At 38.8% G+C, this 23,167-nt stretch overlaps 1 protein-coding gene across 1 annotated transcript in view; it reads right to left on the bottom strand.

Annotated features, from left to right (window-relative positions):
- The window catches only part of LOC146002244 (uncharacterized), a 42,248-nt gene extending 28,642 nt beyond the window's left edge, over positions 1-13,606 (bottom strand). Inside the window, exons 1-3 of the mRNA XM_083139960.1 lie at positions 13,592-13,606; positions 12,253-12,426; positions 10,160-10,660 (exon numbers count right to left, since the gene is read on the bottom strand). Coding sequence (XP_082996086.1) covers positions 10,160-10,660; positions 12,253-12,426; positions 13,592-13,606 — 690 coding nt within the window. The remainder of the gene's footprint in view (positions 1-10,159; positions 10,661-12,252; positions 12,427-13,591) is intronic.
- Between the last annotated feature and the right edge of the window lie 9,561 nt (positions 13,607-23,167).

The following is a 23,167-nucleotide window of genomic DNA, read 5'->3' as shown; positions in this document are numbered from 1 at the left end:
TTCCTGATTAATATTTTTAAGCATATTATTATAAATAGTGGTGTGCAAGCATAAATCTTTGGTACTGTCGTTCAAAACCCGTATGATCCTAATATAATCCTTGCCTTCCAATAACTTCAGAGGAAATTAATAACCACCGATTGTACAACAAATGCTTAACAAGTATATTTTCCGTATTTAATTTTAGTGCTTGGTAAGTCTCTTGGGGCGATTCCCGACCCCCTGACCTCCCCCTAAATACATCCTTGTACATAATCCACATCTGCGTGCAGACTTCCGTGGCGGACTGGTTAGCGTAGCGCGCTACGACATAAGGGGTACCGGGTTCGAATCTCGGTCTGGGTAAGACTGTTATTTGTGAGTGTCCCTTCATCAATTTCTTCATATCATCACTTACCTTCATCTTCGCTATTATCCAGAAGTTGCAGAATGCGAAGTAAAAGAAAACGAATCTATCTCATCGTCTACTACTGTTTTAATAACTTAATCATTAATGTGCTAGATCTAGAAACTTGAGAATAGTAAACCGCGTGCTTCCCCCATATCACAGTCTTTCAAATGTGTTTTCTAACCTTTAGTCGGCCAATGGTCCACTAGTGGACCATCGAACATATAGGCTTAGTCCGCAGATGGTTCACTAGTTTACCATCGTGCTGATTAAAAAGTTCATGTGCTTTTAGGACCTTCATAGTTGTATGTGAGGTTGTAAACGCTGACAGATGTTGAGATAAAACTTTGAAATGTCATGTGGAAGAAAACCCACCCACCCAGGACACCCTCCCCCCCACTACAAAGTTACGTATGGAAGATGGCGCGAATTTTAAATTTGTACACTTATTTGACAAAATATGTTATAACTCGTAGACTATTTGACCAGTCTACTTTGGGTAACTTTTGTTTTGCCGCTAAAACATCAGGGCATGCAACCGTGCAGGAATCAAAACGCCAAAGCAACGCCAATAAGAGGGGTTGGGTGGGCCGCGGCCCCCAACTTTCAATGAAAAAATCATAAAAATGGAGAGTAGCCAACTCATAGTTTCAGAATCCCCACAGCACTTAGGTAATAGAACTTACACTTCTACGAATACTGTAAGACATGATCACACCCCAGACATTCACGTTTCCATTACTTCAATCAGAATTCTATGTATAAGGAATTGTATTCAAATCTATGTATTTTGTATTGAAATGTGGATCTTTTTAAGTTTAATTATCACCACTGCCTGTAGCAGAGTGGTTAGCATAACAAGCTGCAAAGGTAAGGGTTCCACTTTTGGATCGTTGCAAAGAAATCATTTGGAATTTTCTTTGTGCTCACTAGTTCATCTAATTTATCAGTTCACCTTTCATTCTCACCGCTGCGAGTATCATAGAGAGATTAAAAAGACAAAGAATTCAATTAAATGTTAATTAAATTAGGCATATGCAATGTAGGGCTCCCACTTAGCCTAATTGTTAGTCCTCTCGCCTTTGATGCGAGTTGTCCTGGGTTTAATTCCATGTGGTAGGTCCAAAATTTCGTGTTGACCCAGACAACTGGAGAGAAGCTTGGAAGTAGCAGCGATGGGACACTAATGTGTTGATCTGAACCTGTTTTACATGAACGTCTGCAGGATTTCTTCCAAGGAGGGGGTAAGCAGGGTATTTTTCCAGGGAGGGGCAAACGAGGCACATTTTCCACCATAATAGTATTGTCCCCTCAAAAAGAAAACAATGCTCCCGCAATGCTCCTGAAATTAAATTATATGGGTGAAATATAAAATTTTTGGTTGACCTTCACTTTTCAGGCGGGACGTGGCCCCTCCTTGCACCCCCCCGGACGCCCATGTTGTTTTATATACAAATGTAAAAATGCTATACAATGTTACAACTGAATCTTTCAAATACACAATCGTCTATCAGCACGCATTGTTGGGTCTAAACCTTAATAACAGTTTGAGATATGAACAAGTTCAACAAGATCAAGAAGGTATTTCGTCCATATTGTTCACAATAGCGTGAACAATAGAGTGTTAAGAGTCGATGTGGTATTGAACTTAGCTCTCTTCACCTCAGTGGCGTGGCGCAGTTAACTAGGCACCACCCCCTCCTTCTCCCGCAAGTAAAATATTGGGTGCTCTTTATTGAAAAAAAAAATCGGAAATACTATAACGTATGTGCTACTGAAGCTATCATACGGGTAGGCGGATACAAAATAGTAAGCTATCCCCCGTTCCTCCTCACGGTTGTAAAATAAATTAATTTTGAGCACAAATACCATGCCTTTCCATTCCATGTTGTCGCCTTATATATCATAAATTGGAAATATTTTATTTTACCTACACGCAAGCCAGGATTCTTTCTTGGAGAAGAATGAACGCTTCATGCTTGCTTGATTGAGTGATTGATTTATTTTATTTTTCTCCGCTTTGCTGCAACTTTTGGCTAATCGTGAAGATGAGAATGAGTGATGATATGGTGAAATTGATGAAGGGACACTCACAAAGAACACTCATTCTCAGGCTAGAATTTGAACGGGGACTCCTGGCGTCGTAGCTCGCTGTTATAATCACTCCACCACGGGGTCGGCAGGACGTTTCATATATCTAGTGCATACTTTTTGTATGTTTTACGTAATTAAAAACAATTAGCTTACACACACACACACACATATATATATATATATAACACAGGGTCCCAGGTTCGAATCCCGGCCTGAGCATGGCTGGTGTTTCTTGTTAGTGTCCCTTCATCAATTTCATCATATCTTCACTCATCCTCATCGTCGCGTTTAGCCAAAAGTGGCAGAAAAGCGACTCTAAATAACAAAAATAAAAATATAAAACACACGCACAGATATTAAAAATTAAAAAGATACTGTTTTGTAGAATTGTTTAAACAAAGTCCTCTAAGTAGGTGGCCATTCAGCCAAAAAATCCATCGGCACCACTGATTCAACTGAAGAAACGATCATTCGACTACTAATTCTACACCAATGACTAATATATTCAGGGCCTCCCCAATGGCGCAGTGGTAGCGTCGTCGCCTTGTAATCAAAGGGTTCCGGGTTCGATACCCTGTGGAGGCCCATAGTGGTTCAGATCCCTCTTTAAACTTTAGGTCCAGTCCCGATTAGCCTTACTGTGCATAAAGTTTACTTAAAACACCAAATCAACAACTAATATATTCATTACTATTTCAGTTTTATTGTTTGAAGCTTGGGGGCCCCTTTGAAAATATTTGGTCGGAAGATATATTTTAAACATCAGACGTAAAACCAATATTAGTGATAAAGTTCATGAGTTATCAATTTGATTGTTTAATGTGTAGCAATGAAAGATTGGCTGGTTTAGGAATTGAAACTTCCTACCAGACTCATAACTGTAGGCAATTTATACTCCATATAAGTTTACAACAAACGGTGCAGGTATAATGGCATGAGATGTAAGGTTATTTCCTATCGCTGGCCATCTGCGGGAAGTAAGTTCGACATTACGAATAAGACCCACGTGTCAAGTTGCCCTGGCCTTTCTGTCTGAGCCAGTATGCCCTTGTTTATTATAGCACCCACTCAAACACCTCCGACATGTTAAAAAATTATAATAATAGAACACTGTGATACGTATTGTAAGTTAACTGATAAAAATCAAATAATTTCAAGCTTGAATTATGTAATTGTTGGCCGACATGTTTGTGGCTTAGTTGAATTTAGATATAGGAGTGGAGATCTTGGTATGGAGCAACATGGAGACAATGTAGTAGGTGTGTGGGAGGGTGCTTATGCAAATTATCCTAGCTGAGGGGATATTTTATGATACTTTTCTTACCAAGGGGATAGTTTCCCCCCCTTAAACCACTTCCAGCATTGATTTATGGCGTCTTCAAAGTCTAAAAGAGCTTGGACGAACCGGGTAATTTAATTTATGTGGTCAAAGAAACTCGGTACCAAGGTTGGCAAAATTTGTGATATTTTTTTTAAGGAAACAAGTTAAACGTTTCTTATGGTTAAATCCAAAAGAAAGTTTAAAAATATATCTCAAGAAGACTTATTTTTCCAACGAGAATGCCTTATGATGAATCTCCTAATCATTAAACGAAATAACTTTTTTTAAATATATAATTAAGTAATTTGAAAATCTCTCATGTAGTTATTCGGAAAGATTCAGATTACGTCACGGTTGCCAGACCTACTACATCCCGATGATGGCAAAACACCTTTTCCAAAATATCACACTTTATAGTAAATGCAATAAGATACATTGATATAAACAACAACGTTCTTCTAGTGAGATACGAAAGTACTTGATCCAAGTACTATCAAATTAAAAATGTATTTTAGATACGAGCACATCTTAATTATTAGCTTGAGATTTAACATGTAAAACGTGATAGTATAAACACTTGTTTTCACCTTCTCTAATTGTTTTAAACAGCATTTGTTGTGGAAGACAAATAGAATTTCGATACACAAAAGTGAACCCAGGGAACAACAAAAGCCAAGATACTTAAGATACTTTCAAATGAAAACGGACATTCAAGAATGTTACAAAGCTGTAAGGATGGCCATAACTTACAAAACAGGTAAACACATGAAGCTGCAGAGATAGAACCTACGAACTTTCAATACTGACGAATGAGGAACTCGAAAATATAAATTAGTTCGCAACACATATTCTTAACATTAATTTTAAGTAATTTGCAGATGTTAAATGTAAATGTACTAATAGCAACACTGGAATGGATGTCTGGAAGAAGTGAGTAGTGGAAGACATGTAGGCTACGTGGAAGAATGTTAAATGTCTTCATAAATAAAAGACGTTTCACTTCCATTAATAAAATCATTGTGTTGTGTTGAAACTACTGCTTCAGACCATAATTGTACATACAAGAAACAAAAACGCAGCTCTCAATTACCATGTACAAAAATGAAAAAAAGTATACACAGCAGAACCTTTAGTTCCAGAACCTAACTTGGCTGAAGTTAAAGATGCTATTAAAAGGCTAAAGAATAACAAAGCACCTGGCGTTGATTTAATACCAGCTGAATTAATTAAATATGGTGGAAATTCATTAATATGTCAAATTCATAAATTAATTAGTTCAATATGGAATAAAGAAGAAATCCCTCAACAGTGGAAAGAATCCATAATTGTTCCTGTGTTTAAAAAAGGTGATAAAATGAACTGCAGTAATTACCGTGGAATTTCTCTACTCTCAACAACATATAAAATATGATCTAACATTATTTTAACAAGACTAACCCCATATGATTATCAATGTGGATTTAAACGTAACAGATCAACTACAGATCATATTTTTCACATCAGACAGACACTTGAAAAAAAGTGGGAATATAATCAAAATGTCCATCAGCTATTCATTGATTTCAAAAAAGCATATGATTCGGTCAAAAGAGATAAAGTATATAATATATTAGTCGAGTTTGGAATACCAAAGAAGCTTGTTAGTATAATAAAAATTTGCACCAGTGAAACAGAAAGTAAAATTCGTGTGGGTAATAATATGTCTGACAAATTTACAATTCATGATGGGTTAAAACAAGGAGATGCATTATCTCCATTGCTCTTTAATTTTGCCTTAGAATATGCTGTTAGGAAGGTAAGAGAAACTAAAGAAGGACTAAAATTAAATGGTGTGACTCAGTTGTTAGCATATGGAGATGATGTAGACTTACTGGGGGATGATGTGAATACAATTAAGAATAATGCTAAAATATTTTTCAAAACTGCTAAAGAGATAGGTTTGGAAGTTAACAAAGAGAAAACTAAATATATGCTTACAGGCCGAAACCAAATGTTAGGTAATAATCAAAATCCAATTATTGGTAACAACTCGTTTGGACAAGTTTCCAAATTCAAATACTTAGGAGTAATATTAACAAATGAAAATTATATTAAAGAGGAAATAAAAAGTAGACTTAATTCAGGAAATGCATGTTACTTCTCTCTTCATAAACTTTTGTCTTCTCGTTTAATATCTAAGAAACTAAAAGTTAAAATATACAAAACAGTAATTTTGCCTGTAGTATTATATGGATGTGAAACTTGGTCCCTTACATTGAAAGAGGAACATAAATTGAGAGTATTTGAAAATAAGATCCTTAGGAAAATATTTGGACCTAAAAGGGATGAGGAGACAGGTGAGTGGAGAAGGTTACATAATTTAGAACTACATAATTTGTATTCATGTCCAGATATTATTAGAATAATTAAATCAAGAAGACTTAGGTGGGCAGGCCATGTGGCACGAATGGGAGAGGAAAGAGGAGTTTACAGGATTCTTGTTGGGAAACCTGATGGTAAGAGACCTGTAGGAAGGCCAAGACGAAGATGGAGGGACAACGTCGAGATGGACTTAAGGGAAATCGGTAGGGATGGAAAAGAGTATATAGATCTTGCTCAAGATAGATAAAGATGGAAGGCCTGTGTTGCTGCAGCCATGAACCTTCGGGTTTAAGAAGTCTAGAGAGTTAGTTAGTTAGTTAGTTGACATGTAGTGGCATTACTCAGTAAAAATTAGAGCTCTCGCGAGAGGTATTTAGGAGAGTTCACTAAATGTAGCAGCCTGCGGGCAGCCTTCTGCTTACTATTACACCATGGAGGTGAGAGCGGTGAAGCTTCGACTTGTGCCCGCGCAAACGGTACTTTAACACATCAAATCATTATTTCAACCATCTTTAAGGTGAAGCAGTGAACAGTCGCCCCCGCAACCCCAGAAATTCTGGAGCGCCCAGAGGTGTAGGGCTATACAATTCTCTCTCTATGCTCCTGTCCACTTTTGCGCACACGCGCTACGACGCCAGGGGTCCCGGTTTCGAATCCCGTCATAGGCATGGATGTTTGTGAGTGTCCATTCATCAGTTTTATCATATCATCACTCATCCCCATCTTCGCAAATTAGCCAAAAGTGGCACAAAAAGCGAAATAAAATAAAGAATACGCCAACTTTTGCACACAGTGCTTTTCGGAAGCAATCCTAGAGTGTTATCTTCAAACCATCAGAATTTCCACCTCGAAATCTCGTATCAAACTCACGAACCGCAGTCTACAAGGCCAACAGCCAAGTTAATTCCTAGTCCTCAACTTAAAAACTAACTCTGGTATCACTCAAGCGTCAAATTGAGTAAAATTTCATGCTATTTACACATAATCTCTTCAGTCCCAGGTTCAAGTCCTGGTACGGTCATGTCGTCCTCACCGTTACGATTATCTTAGAGAGGCAGAAAATCGACATAACAATCAGATTACTGAATATATAGTCGTGGTAGAGTTTGGGTTGTATATTATCACAAAATTACATCTTAATCGGATAGCATGAAAACTTAGTACAATAATTTGCATAGGCCTATCCGGTTCTTGTGTTGAAGATAGAATAGGCCCATGTATATCAACTGTAATGAAGACACAAACATACGCTTATCTTATACCTGTCGGAGTTTGGTCATACCATAATAACACTTACTTGTTCGTCGTTCTTGAAGACATATCACTGGCCTGGATTCAAAATTAAATCAATTGTGGATACTTTAGCTGAAAATAGAATAGGAATCTTCCAACTTCATTGTTGTTTCATAGTTACTGTTGGGTATTGTTGAACGTTTCAATATTGTTGCGCTCAAGAAATTAAAAACCTAAGTCTGCTATATATTATTGTGTTTTTATTAGGGCTGAGCCTATACCGATACCAGGAGTATTGGTATCGGAAAGTATCGGTTCAATTTTGTTCGCCGATCCATTCGATACCAAAGGTTGATTGATTTATTTGCATTATTTTACCTCACTTTTTATGCCACTTTTGGCTAATTTGCAAAGATGGGAATGAGTGATGATATAATGAAATTGGTGAATGTACACTCACAATCATCCATGCCCAGGACGAGATTCAATATGCTAACCACTCTGCCACGGGGGCCGGCGATGATGCCAAAGATTTTTAGTGGCTAGAGCGGCCGAGAAAGAACTCATTTGTCAAGATTTGTCCTTTTCAAAAGTTAATTCACCCTTCCTTGTGACAGGTTGGGAACCCGCACAAGAATTCCATGAACATTTCCGAAAATGATGCACCCTCCTGAGAAGCAGATGGCAAAATCAAAGGCAGGGCTAAACTGAAAGCGCTGCACCCAAAAGTGACATTGAAGGCATGTAACTGCCTGGTGGTCAACGCTATATGAAAATAATAGAGACTATTCATTGCCAATTGTTGCTCGCAAACTCGTTGCTTAAAAATGTGACGTTTTCAAAACCAGCATTATTATAATTCTAGGCTCATTCCTGAGTTCCAGGGAAAGGGATGACTGCCGCTCTGGGAGGAAGGGTTGTAGATTTTCTTCTTGTGCTTTACCCTTCTGTGTAACTTGTTTTTATTGCAAATGATAGAGAATAATGGACAGCAGGACATATACAGAGCTGCCAAATGAACATTAAATATCTGTATTTGTATATTATTACGTCGTTTTCCTCCCTCCCCAGGTTAATCCAAACGATAAGAATGTTGTTTACATTCGTATTTATTTTGCATTCCTTGTGCAATCTGTACTCTATACGCACTACATACATTTTATGTTACACTCTAGGGCAGGGACACTTATAATAATACACCGATTTTTTCGATTTGTCTGCAACACTTCAACAATGCTTGCAAAATTTCAAAAACGTATTTTTCCTTTTTTGCATCCTTTGGGGATAGAAAGAAGTTCAAATGTCCTGTGACATTTTATGTGATATAATGTTATATCAGAATAATTTAGGAGTATTTGATATCATTAATACTAAAGTCATGTGATGAGTTTTGTGACTCAGTAACTACCTTTGTTATTTTACTGGAATTATACAAGTATCGGCATCGGTATCGGCTCATCTCTAGTTTTTATGGGTGGGATTCATGTGACGTCAGGATACGCACAGCCGCCATGTTTGTGGCTCATTTTCTTTGTCGTGTTAACGGAAATAACGTGAGCTTCTGTTGAAACACCGAATACTGCACAAAGTACGTATGTACCATCGCAAACAAGGTTCAAATCTCTCACCCGCCGCTTGAATTCCGCATGTTCTCATGAACTGGTCTCCATAATGGCTACTTGAAGCCACAATTCAGCAGTTTGTGACTTAGGTGAAACACACCTATTCAAAACTGATATTTGTCATGTCCTCATCCATTGTTCACATTGCATGGAAAGGACAATCTTTATAATTGCAAGGCTAATATACATGGTGAGACTAAGAGAAATAGACAGATTAAACGCTGTATAAACCGAAAACTGTCTGCTTTATCAGGAAAGATTTTGTACCGTTTTATATAGAAAGTCTTCAAGTTTTCGGCCTACACTTGTCGTTTCTTTTCGTGACGTCAGCGTCACGTGAGCGCCCTTGACGTCAGTGAAGCAATATGGCCGCTAGCCAGGTAGAATTGGCTTTCTGTGTGCTTGAATTTTGCGAAAACAAATTCTGTTACTGTCGTATAGCTTAGTTTTTAGAAAACGGTTTGTCTAACAACCACCCACAAGGCAGTCCAGCTACGATTGGAGCAAGAAATTTGAGGAAACTGGTTGTTTGTGAAAGGTAAAATGTTCTGGGAGAGGAGAACTGGACTATCGCATTGATATCTGACGTGGTACAAAAGGGTCACACATGGAACATTTGTAACTTACCATGTAAACTTCAGGACATATTATTCCAACCCTGTAAGTGTTTCAACCATATTAATAAATCTCTTGTCTCTGTAAAACTTTGAAACTGTCTATCTCTTTTAGGATCACTTGTATAATTCCCTGCTGTCTTCAGCACAGATTTACAATTTATCAAAACAATTGGGGAGGAATATATTAAATCAACTTTTGGAACTACATCCACTATCTTGGGGATGAGGGGCACAGAAGCTCACTATCGAAGGTACCAGATTCGAGTTGAGTATGTGTGTTGTGTGTGTGGGTGATATATATATAATGCCTTAAGAGTACTTGCTGGAATGTCCACCCAGAACGAAATTTTTCAAATACCACACTGCATATGCAATATGAGAAGATAAAATATACAAAAAACAAAAGTTAGCACATATATTTCATGCATATAGCCCTTTATTAACACCTTTTTCCATTTTTACATGAATTCAAATTATTTAAGTAACACGTTGCATACTGAACCCTAAAACATTTCAGAGGTTAGTGAACATATGGGTAACCATACCCTCCATAGTGTGGGCTGTATGGAGTACTGGCGTAGCCTGTATGAGCTGGGTAGTAGCCAGCGTAACCTCGGTGGGGAGCCACTGGCGTTCCGTGGAGATTAACGCGGGATGGGTTGTAGCCGGGAGCAACCAACGGGTGGGGAACTGCTCCAACCGGGTGGACGGGTAGAGGTACTCGTGGGTGTAGTGGGTAGGCAGGTAGAGGTACCCGTGGGTGCAGTGGGTGAGCAGGTACTGCTGGGTGGACGGCTGGCACCACGGGGTGAGGGGCAACAACTGGTTCTCCTGATTTCTCCACGACTGCCTGGAACCCGTGAACGCTGTCGGCCGTGTAGGAGACGGTTCTGGTGGTTCCGTCGGCCTCCAAGAGGCTGTAGTGTCCCTGCACCACGTCTCCGTCACGTGACTCGGCCTGGCTCTTCACATCTCCAGTCACCGGGTCGGCAACGTCATACGAGAAAGAGTAGGTAGGGTAAGCCTAGTAGACAGAAAGATGGAGAAGTAAATTAATACGAATATATGGTATACTACTAAAACTACTACTACTACTACTTATTATTATTATTATTATTATTAGTAGTAGTAATAGTACAACTGAGATCTTGACCGTAAACATGCTCGAAGGAGTAATTCATCGGCATTTATCCTTAGCATCATGAACCACTAAGACACATAAGATGTAACGGTTCAAAACTATCCATTCTGCCATACTAATATTTCAAACCGCATTTTATATAAATTTTCCAATCAGAACCCACCTGAAAACATATTGCATTAATTTTAATACGTTATTGTTTTTCGCCAGTAATTTGTAAAATAAGTTTGCTGCTAAAATGTTGCAATCGAAGAGAATCAAAAATGATAAATATGGTCTAAAATTAGAATCCAAAATCTTACTTTCGTCTATCAAAATTTCTAAAATATGAAGAAGACAAAACGAACATTTTTCATTGACAGTAAAGTAAAGTGCTCCCCTGTGCTTTGCACCACTCAATGAAGGCGTATAGGGGGTGAGGGGTTAGGACCTCACACTTTCTTGATCTCGGCCGAGCTTTGGGCTGAGGTAATCAGCACCACGCCCCTGGTCGCCTTTACCCCCCCCCCCCCCCCAGAGTTTCCTCCAGGTACCCACTTTATACGACGCTCGGTGGGCGCCGGAACCGCTTGAACAGGATGAAAAAGTTTGGTTCTTCCCCCCGGGGAACGAACCCAGGTCTCTCGTTTGGTTGTCAGACGCCCTAACGACTGAGCTACCGCGGCCTCATTGACAATAGGTATTTAAAACTCTTGTATACATGTTAGCAATTCTATCAAACTCACTTTGTGGATAACAACAATGCATCTTTCACTATATAATAGTTGAAAATAAAATGTTCTGTAGCTAGTTGATTTGTTAGCAGTTTTATTTTCGATGTTTAAACTACATATTACAGTCAGAACAGTAGAATTTTAAATTTGAATGAATCTTTTTTGGGTGCCTCAGCATTGAGGCTATTTTGCTCTCGTCACACTATACGGGGTTCAGCCTTTTATCATAACAAAAATAAAAGCGTGTCTGAAAACTAAATTTCCTTACATTGGTTAAAAGCTCAGGCTAAAAAGGGCGCTCAGCACAAATAAGAACAAAACACAGAACGACACAGAATTATACTGGTCATGGGGCCAGTCGCCAGAGTCTCGTTAGTCTGCTGTCCAGGGTGTACTACGTGGAATTGAGGTTGACTATTGGGTGCACTACGTGGAAGGAGCACCCCTTACACCCCCAGAACAGTAGAGATGTGATATCATAATGATACTATTATGCTAGACTGTCAAATTGTCTGTATATGCAGAATAAAGTAATGTCTAGTGAAATATCAAACACAACTTCCCAGTAAATGTGAGAGAACAATTTCATAGTTACCTTAAAACATTTTCCAGTTTGCCACTGTAGAGTTGTATAAAGTATTATCTGACAACGTCATCTTTCAAATACGCTTACCTTTCAAGACTTGTTTTTAGGTACAGTAGAGTGTATAGAACACAATCAGGTAAATATTCATTATCATACTAAGATTTTCTTTCTCTTACCTCCGGGTAATCTGGATGAACGGGTAATGCTGGTCTCACTGGATGGATAGGAGCGATTGGTGCATGTGCGATTGGTGCATGTGCAATTGGTGAATGAGTGTATGGTGCAGCCACTACAGGATGATGATAGCCATCGGCACTTGAAGAAGCCACCAAAGCGACCAAAAGCGTCACCTTAAACACAATGTATTTTCATCAGTAATATACTATTATAATTACTTATTTGCAAAGCTAATATGTTGTAGGACATCTTGGTTATGGTTTAGAGAATGTGAGTCGATGAAGTTTCAAATGAAAGTATTGATTTTAACTCCTAGAGTAAAATTTGGAACTGAGTTCTATGTTCTGAAATTTGATTGAATGAGGGATTTTTGCAAGATCTTTGATTAAATTCAGTCGAAATTTTCTAAATCTATTTCTGCCAGAAATTTAGGAAAGATCGAAACAGAACTTTTAAAAACAAGCAACTTTTTCAAAATTTGTTTCATGTGATTTCCTCAAATTTTGTTCAAATATTAATATATTCTACATTGGTTCACTTTAAGTAAGCGTATATATTTTTTCAATCCTAAAACGTTACAAAGCAAAACTGTATTTTGATCTTAAAGACGTTTTTGCTCTTCTTTAAATAGTACGTACATTTTCTCCTCACAGATTTACACATATAGAAATACAAAAATAGTTATCTCATTCAATTCAAATCTTGATAGTTTTTCAACAGTTAAATTATTCTAACAAATTCCATACTTTGTGTTTTATCTAAATATGCCCTTGAGTAACATGTTGGAGATTCCAAACTCGAGCAGTAACTATGTTGTTTTCTCTTTTAAGTTGATTTTTCGTCAATGAGTAACTAATATACAATGTGGCATAATTATATATATATGCCATATCTTGACAAGTTACTGTCAACAGAAAAAATATCCAACTAAATGAACAATTTATAGCAGCCCATCTCAATTTTCTTGCCAAATCTTGTAAACGAGTGCTATTCTAAACTGTAAAATGTATTTTCCTGCAACATTGATTCATAAGGCGTATACTACACGTGGCATGTGTAATGTGATAAATGTAAGACACATGCTGATTTTGTTCACATGGTGACTAAGTATTTATTAGAAGAATTTTTAGCTTGGTTATGATTTACATCGCACAGAAATTAAATATGAGAGCCGTTACTGTTTCGAAATTCAATGTAAGAATTTGCACTGAGAAAATGAACAGTGTTCTACATATAACTAAATGTATGACAGGATACTAACGAATCAATCGATATGTTCATGCTGAATATGTTATGTTGAGTTAATGTTTGAAAACCCATTGGTTGATTTTGGCTTACCAGAATGAGAACCATGTCTTTAGAGAAGAGTTGCAGTTGATTCTGTCACAATGCAACAGTAGTTGCTACTGGTATATATACATAGATGAATTGTGCAGGAAGGTCATACGTTCGCACCTTTTACATGCACCTGTCAAGTAAGGTAACCCAGTACCTTTCACTGCTTCTTGGTTGCAAAACTCGACATTGGGATGTTTACCAATATGTCACAGATGCAATTGATTTTGAACGTTGGCATAATTTGCCAACATGTCATTCTTCACTGGATGTCCATCGAGGTCAGTCGTGATCAGCGAGAAACTATAAAGAAGTTAAAATTTTGCCCGGAAACAAAATGGTGACGAGCATCGGCCATAACTGGAGTGCCCGCTGTGCATAATTGTAAGGAGTCGGCCGTTTGCTGGACAAAGAAGAGCACGAACTTGAATTTTTACTGCACCTGGACATCCTCGACATTTCGCCTCGACTGGCAAAGCCCATAAAAACCTTCTAGAAGCTACGATATCACACGTCACTCCTGAATTAATATATTTACGATGACTCGCTCCCATCCTTTCACTTCGGATACAAATTCAAGTTGCCTTGTTATCAAGAGGTCCCCGTTAGAGGCACATGGTACAGTGGTTCGGATCCCACTTTAAACTGTAGGTCCAATGTCGATTAGCCTTTCTGTGCATGTGGACTTGAAACAACAATGAAACAATTCAATCAATCAATAAATTCAAGTACTTCTTGTCATTGTTTAGATAGATACATTTTCATGAAGGAAAAGAAATTGTGAGCAAAAGTAATGCGTTTACAGTTCAAATTTTACCCTCGAAATATGATATATGCATTAACTTTAATTACACTGTACTTTGTGCTTCAATTGGAGGATGATGCTAGAAGATGTTATGCCCCAGCTAGGGAAATTTACCCAAAGCATCCTCCACCTGTCCCATTGTCCCCATGGGAAAACATAGGGACATCCCCTCAGCCAGTCCCAACGCTAAAGCACACATCCCCTCACCCAACAGTTTCCACTTGGAGCTCTGATTGTACTCGTAGAATAGATATTAAAAAAATATGCATATTTGATTGATTGATTGAGTTGGTATTTTAAGTCCACTTTATGCACAGTGAGGCTAATCGGGACTGGATCTACAGTTTAAAGTGGGATCAGAACCACTATCCGCCTCCACCGGGAATCGAACTCGGGACCCCTTGATTACAAGGCGACGACGGTACCACTGACAAGATACATATTACATTAGACTGATTGATTAAACACAATTACCTTATACACTAATTGAGCGTACAATAAGTAAAACACAAATGTAAAACCAATATAAATATTAAAAACTTGAATAAAAATGAAACATAGAACTAAAGATGAATAAAACCATTCTGTAATTCAATCACAAAGTACTTCATGTCAATTTGTGTAGGAATATATTTTCTGGCCCTTTCACAATGAAATAGCATTATTCCAAAATTCTTTAATGGTACCTTCAGTATTACTCGTTTTAATATGAAAATACAGTCATATTTGCAACAAGTAATATGGTTCATATGTAAGTTCATTACTGGTATTTAACTTTCTGTATTGCAGTTCCTGTAGGTTTACGACCCACAATAAGGTATAATGACAAGAAACTATTAATGAAAATGACTTGATATTATTATGAAAATAAATAAATAGCTTACATGAGTGTATTAAGAACATAAAAACCGTACAAAAGTAAAGGTTATTTCTACAGGGTTCCTCAATAAGTCACTTAACACCCCCAGTAAAAGGCCACTGCAACATGGAACGTGAAAATGGCGATGACCAATCGTTACCTGGCCAAGAGGGAACCACATTGACGTCACCCGCATGGTCGGCAACCATCTTCATGTCCGCCATCTTGAAATCAACTTCAGAAATTTAAATGGGAAGGAGGTGATATGATATATCAAATCAGGCTAGAAATTTACGAGAAATGCAATGGTGAAGGGTTTTTTGACCAGTAAAAAGTTATGACTGAATTCTTGTACCAATTTGCTCCTTTTCGAGGTGTTAGAAAAATGCCTTAAAATTTGTTTAGCGCATCAGTAATGCATCGAGATCAAAGTGATGTCTAGGGAGAGTCATAACTTTTTGCTGGTTAAAGATACGTCGAAAAAACCTTCACCATTGCATTTCTCATAAAATTCTAGCCTGATTTGATATATCACATCACCCCCTTCCCATTTAAATATCTGAAGTTGATTTCAAGATGGCGGACATCACGATGGTTGCCGACCATGCGGGTGACGTCAATGTGGTTCCCCCTTGACCAGGCAACGATTGGTCAGCCATTTTCACGTTCCAAGCCACAGTGGCCTTGTACTGGGGGGTGTTAAGTGACTTATTGAGCCACCCTGTATAATGAATTATATTGATGACGACAACATTGATGAAAGGACGAACGTAAACGTTGCTCAGAACCCGAACCCTTGACTTTTGGTTTTGCATAGTCTGAGCTTATACATCAAGTTTACTGTTCTCATAGAGATAAAGGCATGGACCATACCCCTTTGGGCTAGACAACGTGTTAACAACTTTTATCACATATATCAAATCCTCTTGCGGACATGTTACGTACTCACATGCCATAAACGCCGCTTGTAAAACCTGCTGATGTGCAACGAAGCGTTTTTTTGCGCTCGTTAAAGGATGCAGTTCGTTGCAGGTTTTCTGCCAAGGTTTCCTCTCTTCAATTTGATTTACGAGCATCAGCCTGGATTGAGAAGTTTTGGAATTAAATGCAAAGTTTATGGGATGTGTGATCGAGTAATCAACTCTCAGATCTTCCGCACACCCAAAAGAATGGGACTTGCATCTTCTGGAAGCGAAGGAAAGAAGAAACAGTTTAACCTTCAGACAATGTTAAGTTTCCAGCAGACTCTGTGTTGGTAATCTCTTGAGTAAGCAAACGAAAACAAGTCTCTACGCAGGGCTGGAGCCGTGCGCTCGGGGTGCAAGGAGGGCAATTGCCCCCATAATCATGGATTTCCCATTGAAGGGCAAGCAAGGTATTTTTTCCAGAGGGGTAAACGAGACATATTGCCCTCATTATACCGTTGCCCTTTCAAAAAATACCACTTGGGTTTGAAATTATCACGTTCCTGCATCCCCATTACAATAATAAAATTACCGTGACTGAAATCAAATCATGTGTGTGAAATGTATACTTATGACAATAATTTTCCAGGGGGAGGTGGGGCCATCCTTGCCCTCCCCCCCTTTCCGGATGTCCATGCTCTATATACTTTCACTTAGAAATTTAGTTTAGAGGAATCTTATCGCCGTTATTAAATGATATTATACTCTTAAAGAAAATGAAGTATTTTCAAGTATAAAAGATTCAAGCAACTACGGGGGAGGGGTGTGCATTATTCTATGCGTAATTGAACTATATTACCCCCAGAATTACACTAAGGGGATTCTCGCTTGGTCCGGACGCACACTATATACGCCCCTGTTTCGTATCCATCAATACAGTAAATACAGTGAGATGGAATGCAGTTTTTCATTCCCGACTGAACTTCCATCATCAAGGTTTTTGCCCAGAGGCGGTAACTTCATATAAATATTGAGGGGGGGTTGCAAGATTGACAACAATAATTCCTTTTACGTGTAATGTATATACTTCTTGAGGACTCTTTAGGGGCAGAAAGTGTCTTGCCCTCCCCCCCCCCCAAGTCGGCGCCTTTGATTTTTGCCCTCCCTAATCAGAGGGACTGGGCAAGCCTATGGCTGAACTCGTGGGAGTGGAAATCTCCCTTCTCTTCTATTAAGTGCGCCATTGCTCGACAAATTCTTGAGATAGAGTATACAGAGTGGTGAAGAAGTAGTTGACAGCAGATTGTTATTTTGTTATAGTGTGAAATGTTGTTCTCCACTTCTGTCGCACCGTTTCCGCATTTTCATATTTCCAGTAATTCTACAGGATCCACTTTCAGTCCTGGACTGTCAGGTTGCCCGCCATTACGAATCACCAACCTGTAAAATACAAAAGAATACTGTCCACCTACTTTTGCACCACCCTGTACATGCCAGGACTCGAGTTACATGCATATTCTGTTACTCTCACGTGAGATGTGTGCTGTAGTGTATGTGACAGGCCAGAACCCAGTATTTTTTTAAAGGGGAAGAGGAGAGCAGATGCGAAAATATGGAACAAAGAGAAGATCCGAAATGCTGTTTGGGATTAAATTTGAATTTAAAATTTTGGGTGCGTCAGCACTTAGGCTATTTTGCACCCGTCACATTATACAGGGTCCAGCCCCTTACCGTATCTAAAATAGCATAATTGCAATGTCTTGTTACTAAAATATTAACATTTTCTGATTTTGGTTTAAAGCTGAGGCTGTAAAGAGGCGCTCAGCCCACATAAGGACAAAAAAAGGACAACAGACTTAATTATACTGACCACAAGGCTGGACGCCAGAGCCTTGTTAGTCTGGAAGTGAGGTTGACAATTGGGTGTCCTACGTGGAAGGATCACTTGTTTGGGGTTGTTTGAGTTAGGTTATTTTACGTTGCTTTCAGTGGCGTGGCGTGCCTTTTTCAAAAGTGTTACCGGCTATCGGTATGACAATTATGCCTGCTAGACTTTATCACCCCCCACCCCTCCCACCGAAAAAAACCTGTCTTCCATCTAGATTTTTCTTCATTTCGTCTTTTTTTTTTTTCAATCCGCACAGTAATTTAGCCACAAACACTCCTAGCAAGAACTACCACTCATGAGACAGTTACCGCGAAAATCCAATAAATAGTGGTAGACCTTTCTCAATTCTTCATCTGTCTCTGTTTCTATACAATGAGGTGCAAAGGGAAAGAGGAAGAACTACACTTTTCTCGGGTCAGTTTGACGTTTGTTGTGGTGAGCAGACGACAGAACTCCCCTCCTCTAGTGACAGTCAATGTGGAAGGGAAGCCCAGCTGTACATACTACTGTTGCCAACTTAGTATTTTGGAGCAAGGTTTGTCCAAATCACGAATCGCACCAAGGAACTATCTTTTCGTCTAATACCTAACTGGCCTTGGCTTTGCAGTCTACCTCTAGTTGCTTCACAGAAATCGTATCCCCATTTCAGGCGGGATTTAGCTCTTTTCTGCCAATCCAAGTGGCAACACTGCCCTGTGTCCGGCAGGTCTCACCGGTAACTGGACCCCTAAACAGGCATAATCCCACAGCACACTTGCCCCAAAGTCTTTCCCCGCTCTTCCTTTGCATTGTCGCCTTCTCCTCTTTTTACCTTTTGAGGGTAGCGGTACGGCTTCCCTCTTCGCTTCTGTCGGCTACAGAAAAAAATGTCCTCTGGAATATCTACTCGACGGCAATGCTATTGGTTAACGTATTTAACAATGTCGTCATTTTATTGAAGCAACTTTTTAATTCTTTACATTTTGCTGTTACCTGCGGTAACACCGGTTACATGCACGCTACGCCGCTGGTTGCTTTCCGCCAAGTTTGTGCAATCGTGACGATTAAGATGAGTGATATGACGAAATTGATGAAGGGTCACAATGACAAAGGAGGCATGTCCAGGCCGGGATTCAAACCCGGAACCCGTGGCGTCGTAGCGAATCACGGTGGTTAACGAAATGCTGTTGGACTTTGAGATGTGACCATGGGCGTCCGGAAATGGGGAAAGGGGGGGCCGTGGCCCCCCCCCTGGAAAATGAAAGTCAACCAAAAACTATGTATTTCGCATATATAATTTCATTTTAGCCACAATAATATGTGTTAATTATTGCATGAACATCATAAATTCAAATTTAAACAATGTTTTTTTAGGGAACAACACTATTTTTGTAGAAAATGTGCCTTGTTTGCCCCCCCTGGAAAAAAATACCTTCCTTGCCCCTCCCTGGAAAAAATCCTGCGGACGTCCATGGATGTGACCACCAATGCTATGGTAATATTGCAGCTAGAGATAAACGTACAATTCTGGAGTTGCAATATTATGGACCAAAGTAACGGAAATAATTCAACTCAACGATAGCCCCCCCCCCCCCCCCATCCCCTACCGTCCCAATAATCAGCAACAAAGTCGCTTACAGACAAAGGTTGACACACGGCGAACAAATTAGCGTTTATTGTTTACATTCAATTCTCAGAAGTGAATCACATGACTCTGCTTTAAACTACGTATCTCCTCAACCCCTTATTCTACTAGTGCGAATCAAAAAAACATTATCTAGAGGTAATCGTAAACTATGATTTTGTTTCAGTGACTGTAGGACGTAAATTACACACTTTGTTACTTATTTGCTGTTATTTGTGTCGGAAACCAACTTTTAGGCTATATTCTAAAAAATTAAAGAAAATATTTGAAGCTTTTTAATTCAATTAAGATTTATGGTAGCTCTATCAAACAAAACCCATAATTTAGCAAATTTTCTGTTCTTTCATTTGTGATATCTTCACTTTTTGTGTATAATGCACCGTTTTTGAGATATTATATTCTTCACTTTTGAAGGTGATTTTTTGGTGCCATTTTTTTAAGATGGCGCCGAAGCTACATGCCAGAGAGTGGTAGACTCTTCAAAATCGGATTGGTTTCATTTCTGTTGTGATTAGTTCCTCAGATGGCCAAAAAATTGCATAATTTCCCTCAATTAACAACCAAACTACCCAATATATCAGACTGCAGACTTCTGGAGCCTGTCTCTCTAAACAAGTATTCCACCCATTCATTTATGCAAAAGTAAAATCGAAAATTTGTTGATGTTATTTTCACATTGAGATATTTCTTAGTTCGAGGGGGAGGGGCATTGCCACTACGGCCCCTCCCATGGTTACGAGCCTGGTATGTGGTATCTGTAATTCTATGCAAATCAGAAATGTATTATTAATATACATATTAGCTGTAGCCTCTTTCTTCTGTGACAGAATGTTGAATGTGAAGATCTCGACTTTACAGGTTCTGAGTTCTCCGCTGTCACAGATATTGGTGTTCCAGCTTGTTTCATCCATCGTCCATTTCATCTTATCATCCATCATTCATCCTCATACTTGAGATTAACCTAAGGATAGTGGATAGCAAGTTAATGGAAAGTACTCTAAAAATAATTTGAAGTTTTTCATACATACTATTTGTTTTTTTTTATTTTACATCCCTTTTACGTCCCTTTAGGCTAAGCTCGACGACAAGGCTCAAATATTAGAAGGGCACTTACAAAGGATAATTCTGCCCAGGTCAGGACTCGAATCCGATGGCGATATCTTGAGTCTATCACTCAACGCGCCAAGTGAAAATATGTCACCTTTATTATCTGATATGCCATCTGGTGGGATTTTCCGGAACTACACTATGTAGGATAGGAAGCCGTTCGAAGCATGGGAAATGTTTGAAAGAGTAACGTCTACTGTTCAGTTTTTTTTCTTTTCTCTAAATTGTTTTGTGGGTCAGGACAAGTGAAAAGTTTGCATGTGTTTCCACCCCGTGGAGTCAACAAAATGAAATTTGTAAACAAATCAGGGAGAACAGAATTGATTGACCGAAGATTTTCATGGGGGATAGCATTGAAATGCGGCAAGGAAATTACGAAGAATCCTCGTGTCTGTTCACTTTATTTTCCGAAAGATGATTCTATTTCCATGAAAGTAAAGTTTTAAATTGTTCGAAAGCATTGCATTATGTATGAAATTTGGAACAGGTGCAAGTCGATTAAGTGCGAAGATGAAAATAGTTTGATAATTAATTAATGTCTGCAATCATAAAGGTAACCAGAAAAAGAAAATCGACATCTTAATGTTGTTGTTTCATTCAGTAAGTCCTTTTTCAGTGAAGAGAGCTTCGATGAAATTGTGAATTCTATTATTATTATTATCATCCTGTGTTATTTTATTATTAAACCAGCCTGCCTCTTTGGGGAAAAACTGGAACGGTATGTTTACATTTTTCTCCTGCCCAAGCTTTGCAAGTACAGGTGAATTGTTTCATTTCCGAGACTGCTTTGAAGAACCAGTGCGTATGCATTAGTTTTGTCTGCGTTTTCCGTGTTATTTTTGCTTATCATAATTAAATGCTTCGTTTTCAGCACAGCTTCACCTTCGTTATAGTTCCTGGAATTCACAACGCATTAAAAATATTGCGTAATTTGAACGTTTCTTCCATATCAGCCATGACAACACGCTGCTCTTACGTAGGCTGCTACTACTGAATGTAAACAAAGATTTATCTACATAGAGCGGCCATATGGGAAGCGACACTAGCGCTCAGGTGGTAATTTTAATCGCGAATAGGGTCCATGGCAAAATTACTATGTTGTCACCCCTTCACTATACCGGTGAATGCAAGTTGTTCCCCCCTCTCTTCTCTTCTCGTACGTTCCTGATGTCACTCAGCAATGGGCAGCATATCCATGTGGAATATGTTTTAAGTATAACGATTAACGGAATGATGTTTATTTAGAAATCGGGTCCATTCATGGCTTGGTCTGTTTCTTGTTGGACAACTAGACTTTCTTTTGCCGCTCACAAATCAAATTGAAAGTAAAAATAATCCATTTCAGGAGTGGTTTCGCAACGGATCGTTTCTGCATGCGGATCAAAATTCCAGTACCATGTGACCGCCATTCGTACACGTCAAGATCTACAAGATAACTACATGTTGCTGTCCACGAAACATACTCTGTGACATCTCGCCCAATGGTCCCTTCTCCACCAGAAACATCACCGACTTCATCGTAACGATTGTTACTGTCGCTGAACATGCTTCCACAGTGGACAAATTCATTTTATTGCCCTGAGTCCAGCTGACTGATGCAAATAAGCATGTACTGGAGAAAAAGTGAAGTAGCTAGCATACAATACAACTACATTCGCTGAATGCTTAACAACTTACGATTGATTACACGATGACAAATTGCTCAATTAACGCATATGTTAATGCCATATAGTGTTGCCCACGAGACGAGACTTTGGCCTGTCTCGTCTCGTAGAGTCTCGTGGAAATGCTGTCTCGTCTCGAAAATATTCGTTTGTCTTATGACACATGGTCAATCTCGTCTCGTCTCGAATTTTTAAAAGCCTGTCCCGTCTCGTCCCGTGGGCAACACTAATGCCATAGGAGCCAGAAGAACATTGGACTATAGGTATGAAGAGTAATGTGCCTGCTATATTTTTCTAAATCATTCTGTACATGAACAATCCCTCTGTCCTCTTAAACTAAGTTGGTGATACACCATTATTAATGATTATTACAGGCCCTCCTATCTTTCACAAGAAGATGAGAGATGAGGACCGCGTTTCGGGTTGGGGACATTTCTGTGGAGATTCGGATAGATCTTTAATTTTTTAACCAATTTGTTTATCACGGTTAATACCAAAGTTGGAGTCATATTTTAAATAAAAGCAAGAATTAACATACATTGACATATATAAGTTAATCATAAATTTCAGGACTTTAACAACAAACACAACCTTATATCTACAAAATAAAGTCTACTGTTCTCTTCTTGTCGCTTTGAAACCTCTGAATAATTTATATCAACACTTGTAACTATAATAATAATAAATGTTCAGTAGAAACAGTCATATTAGCCGCTCTTCCCCCATG

This window comes from Lepisma saccharinum, chromosome 18, assembly GCF_977018435.1.
Source record: "Lepisma saccharinum chromosome 18, izLepSacc3.1, whole genome shotgun sequence".
Taxonomy (NCBI): domain Eukaryota; kingdom Metazoa; phylum Arthropoda; class Insecta; order Zygentoma; family Lepismatidae; genus Lepisma; species Lepisma saccharinum.
The sequence above is the reverse complement of the archived record's forward strand: the minus strand, read 5'-3'. Positions and strand labels throughout refer to the sequence as shown.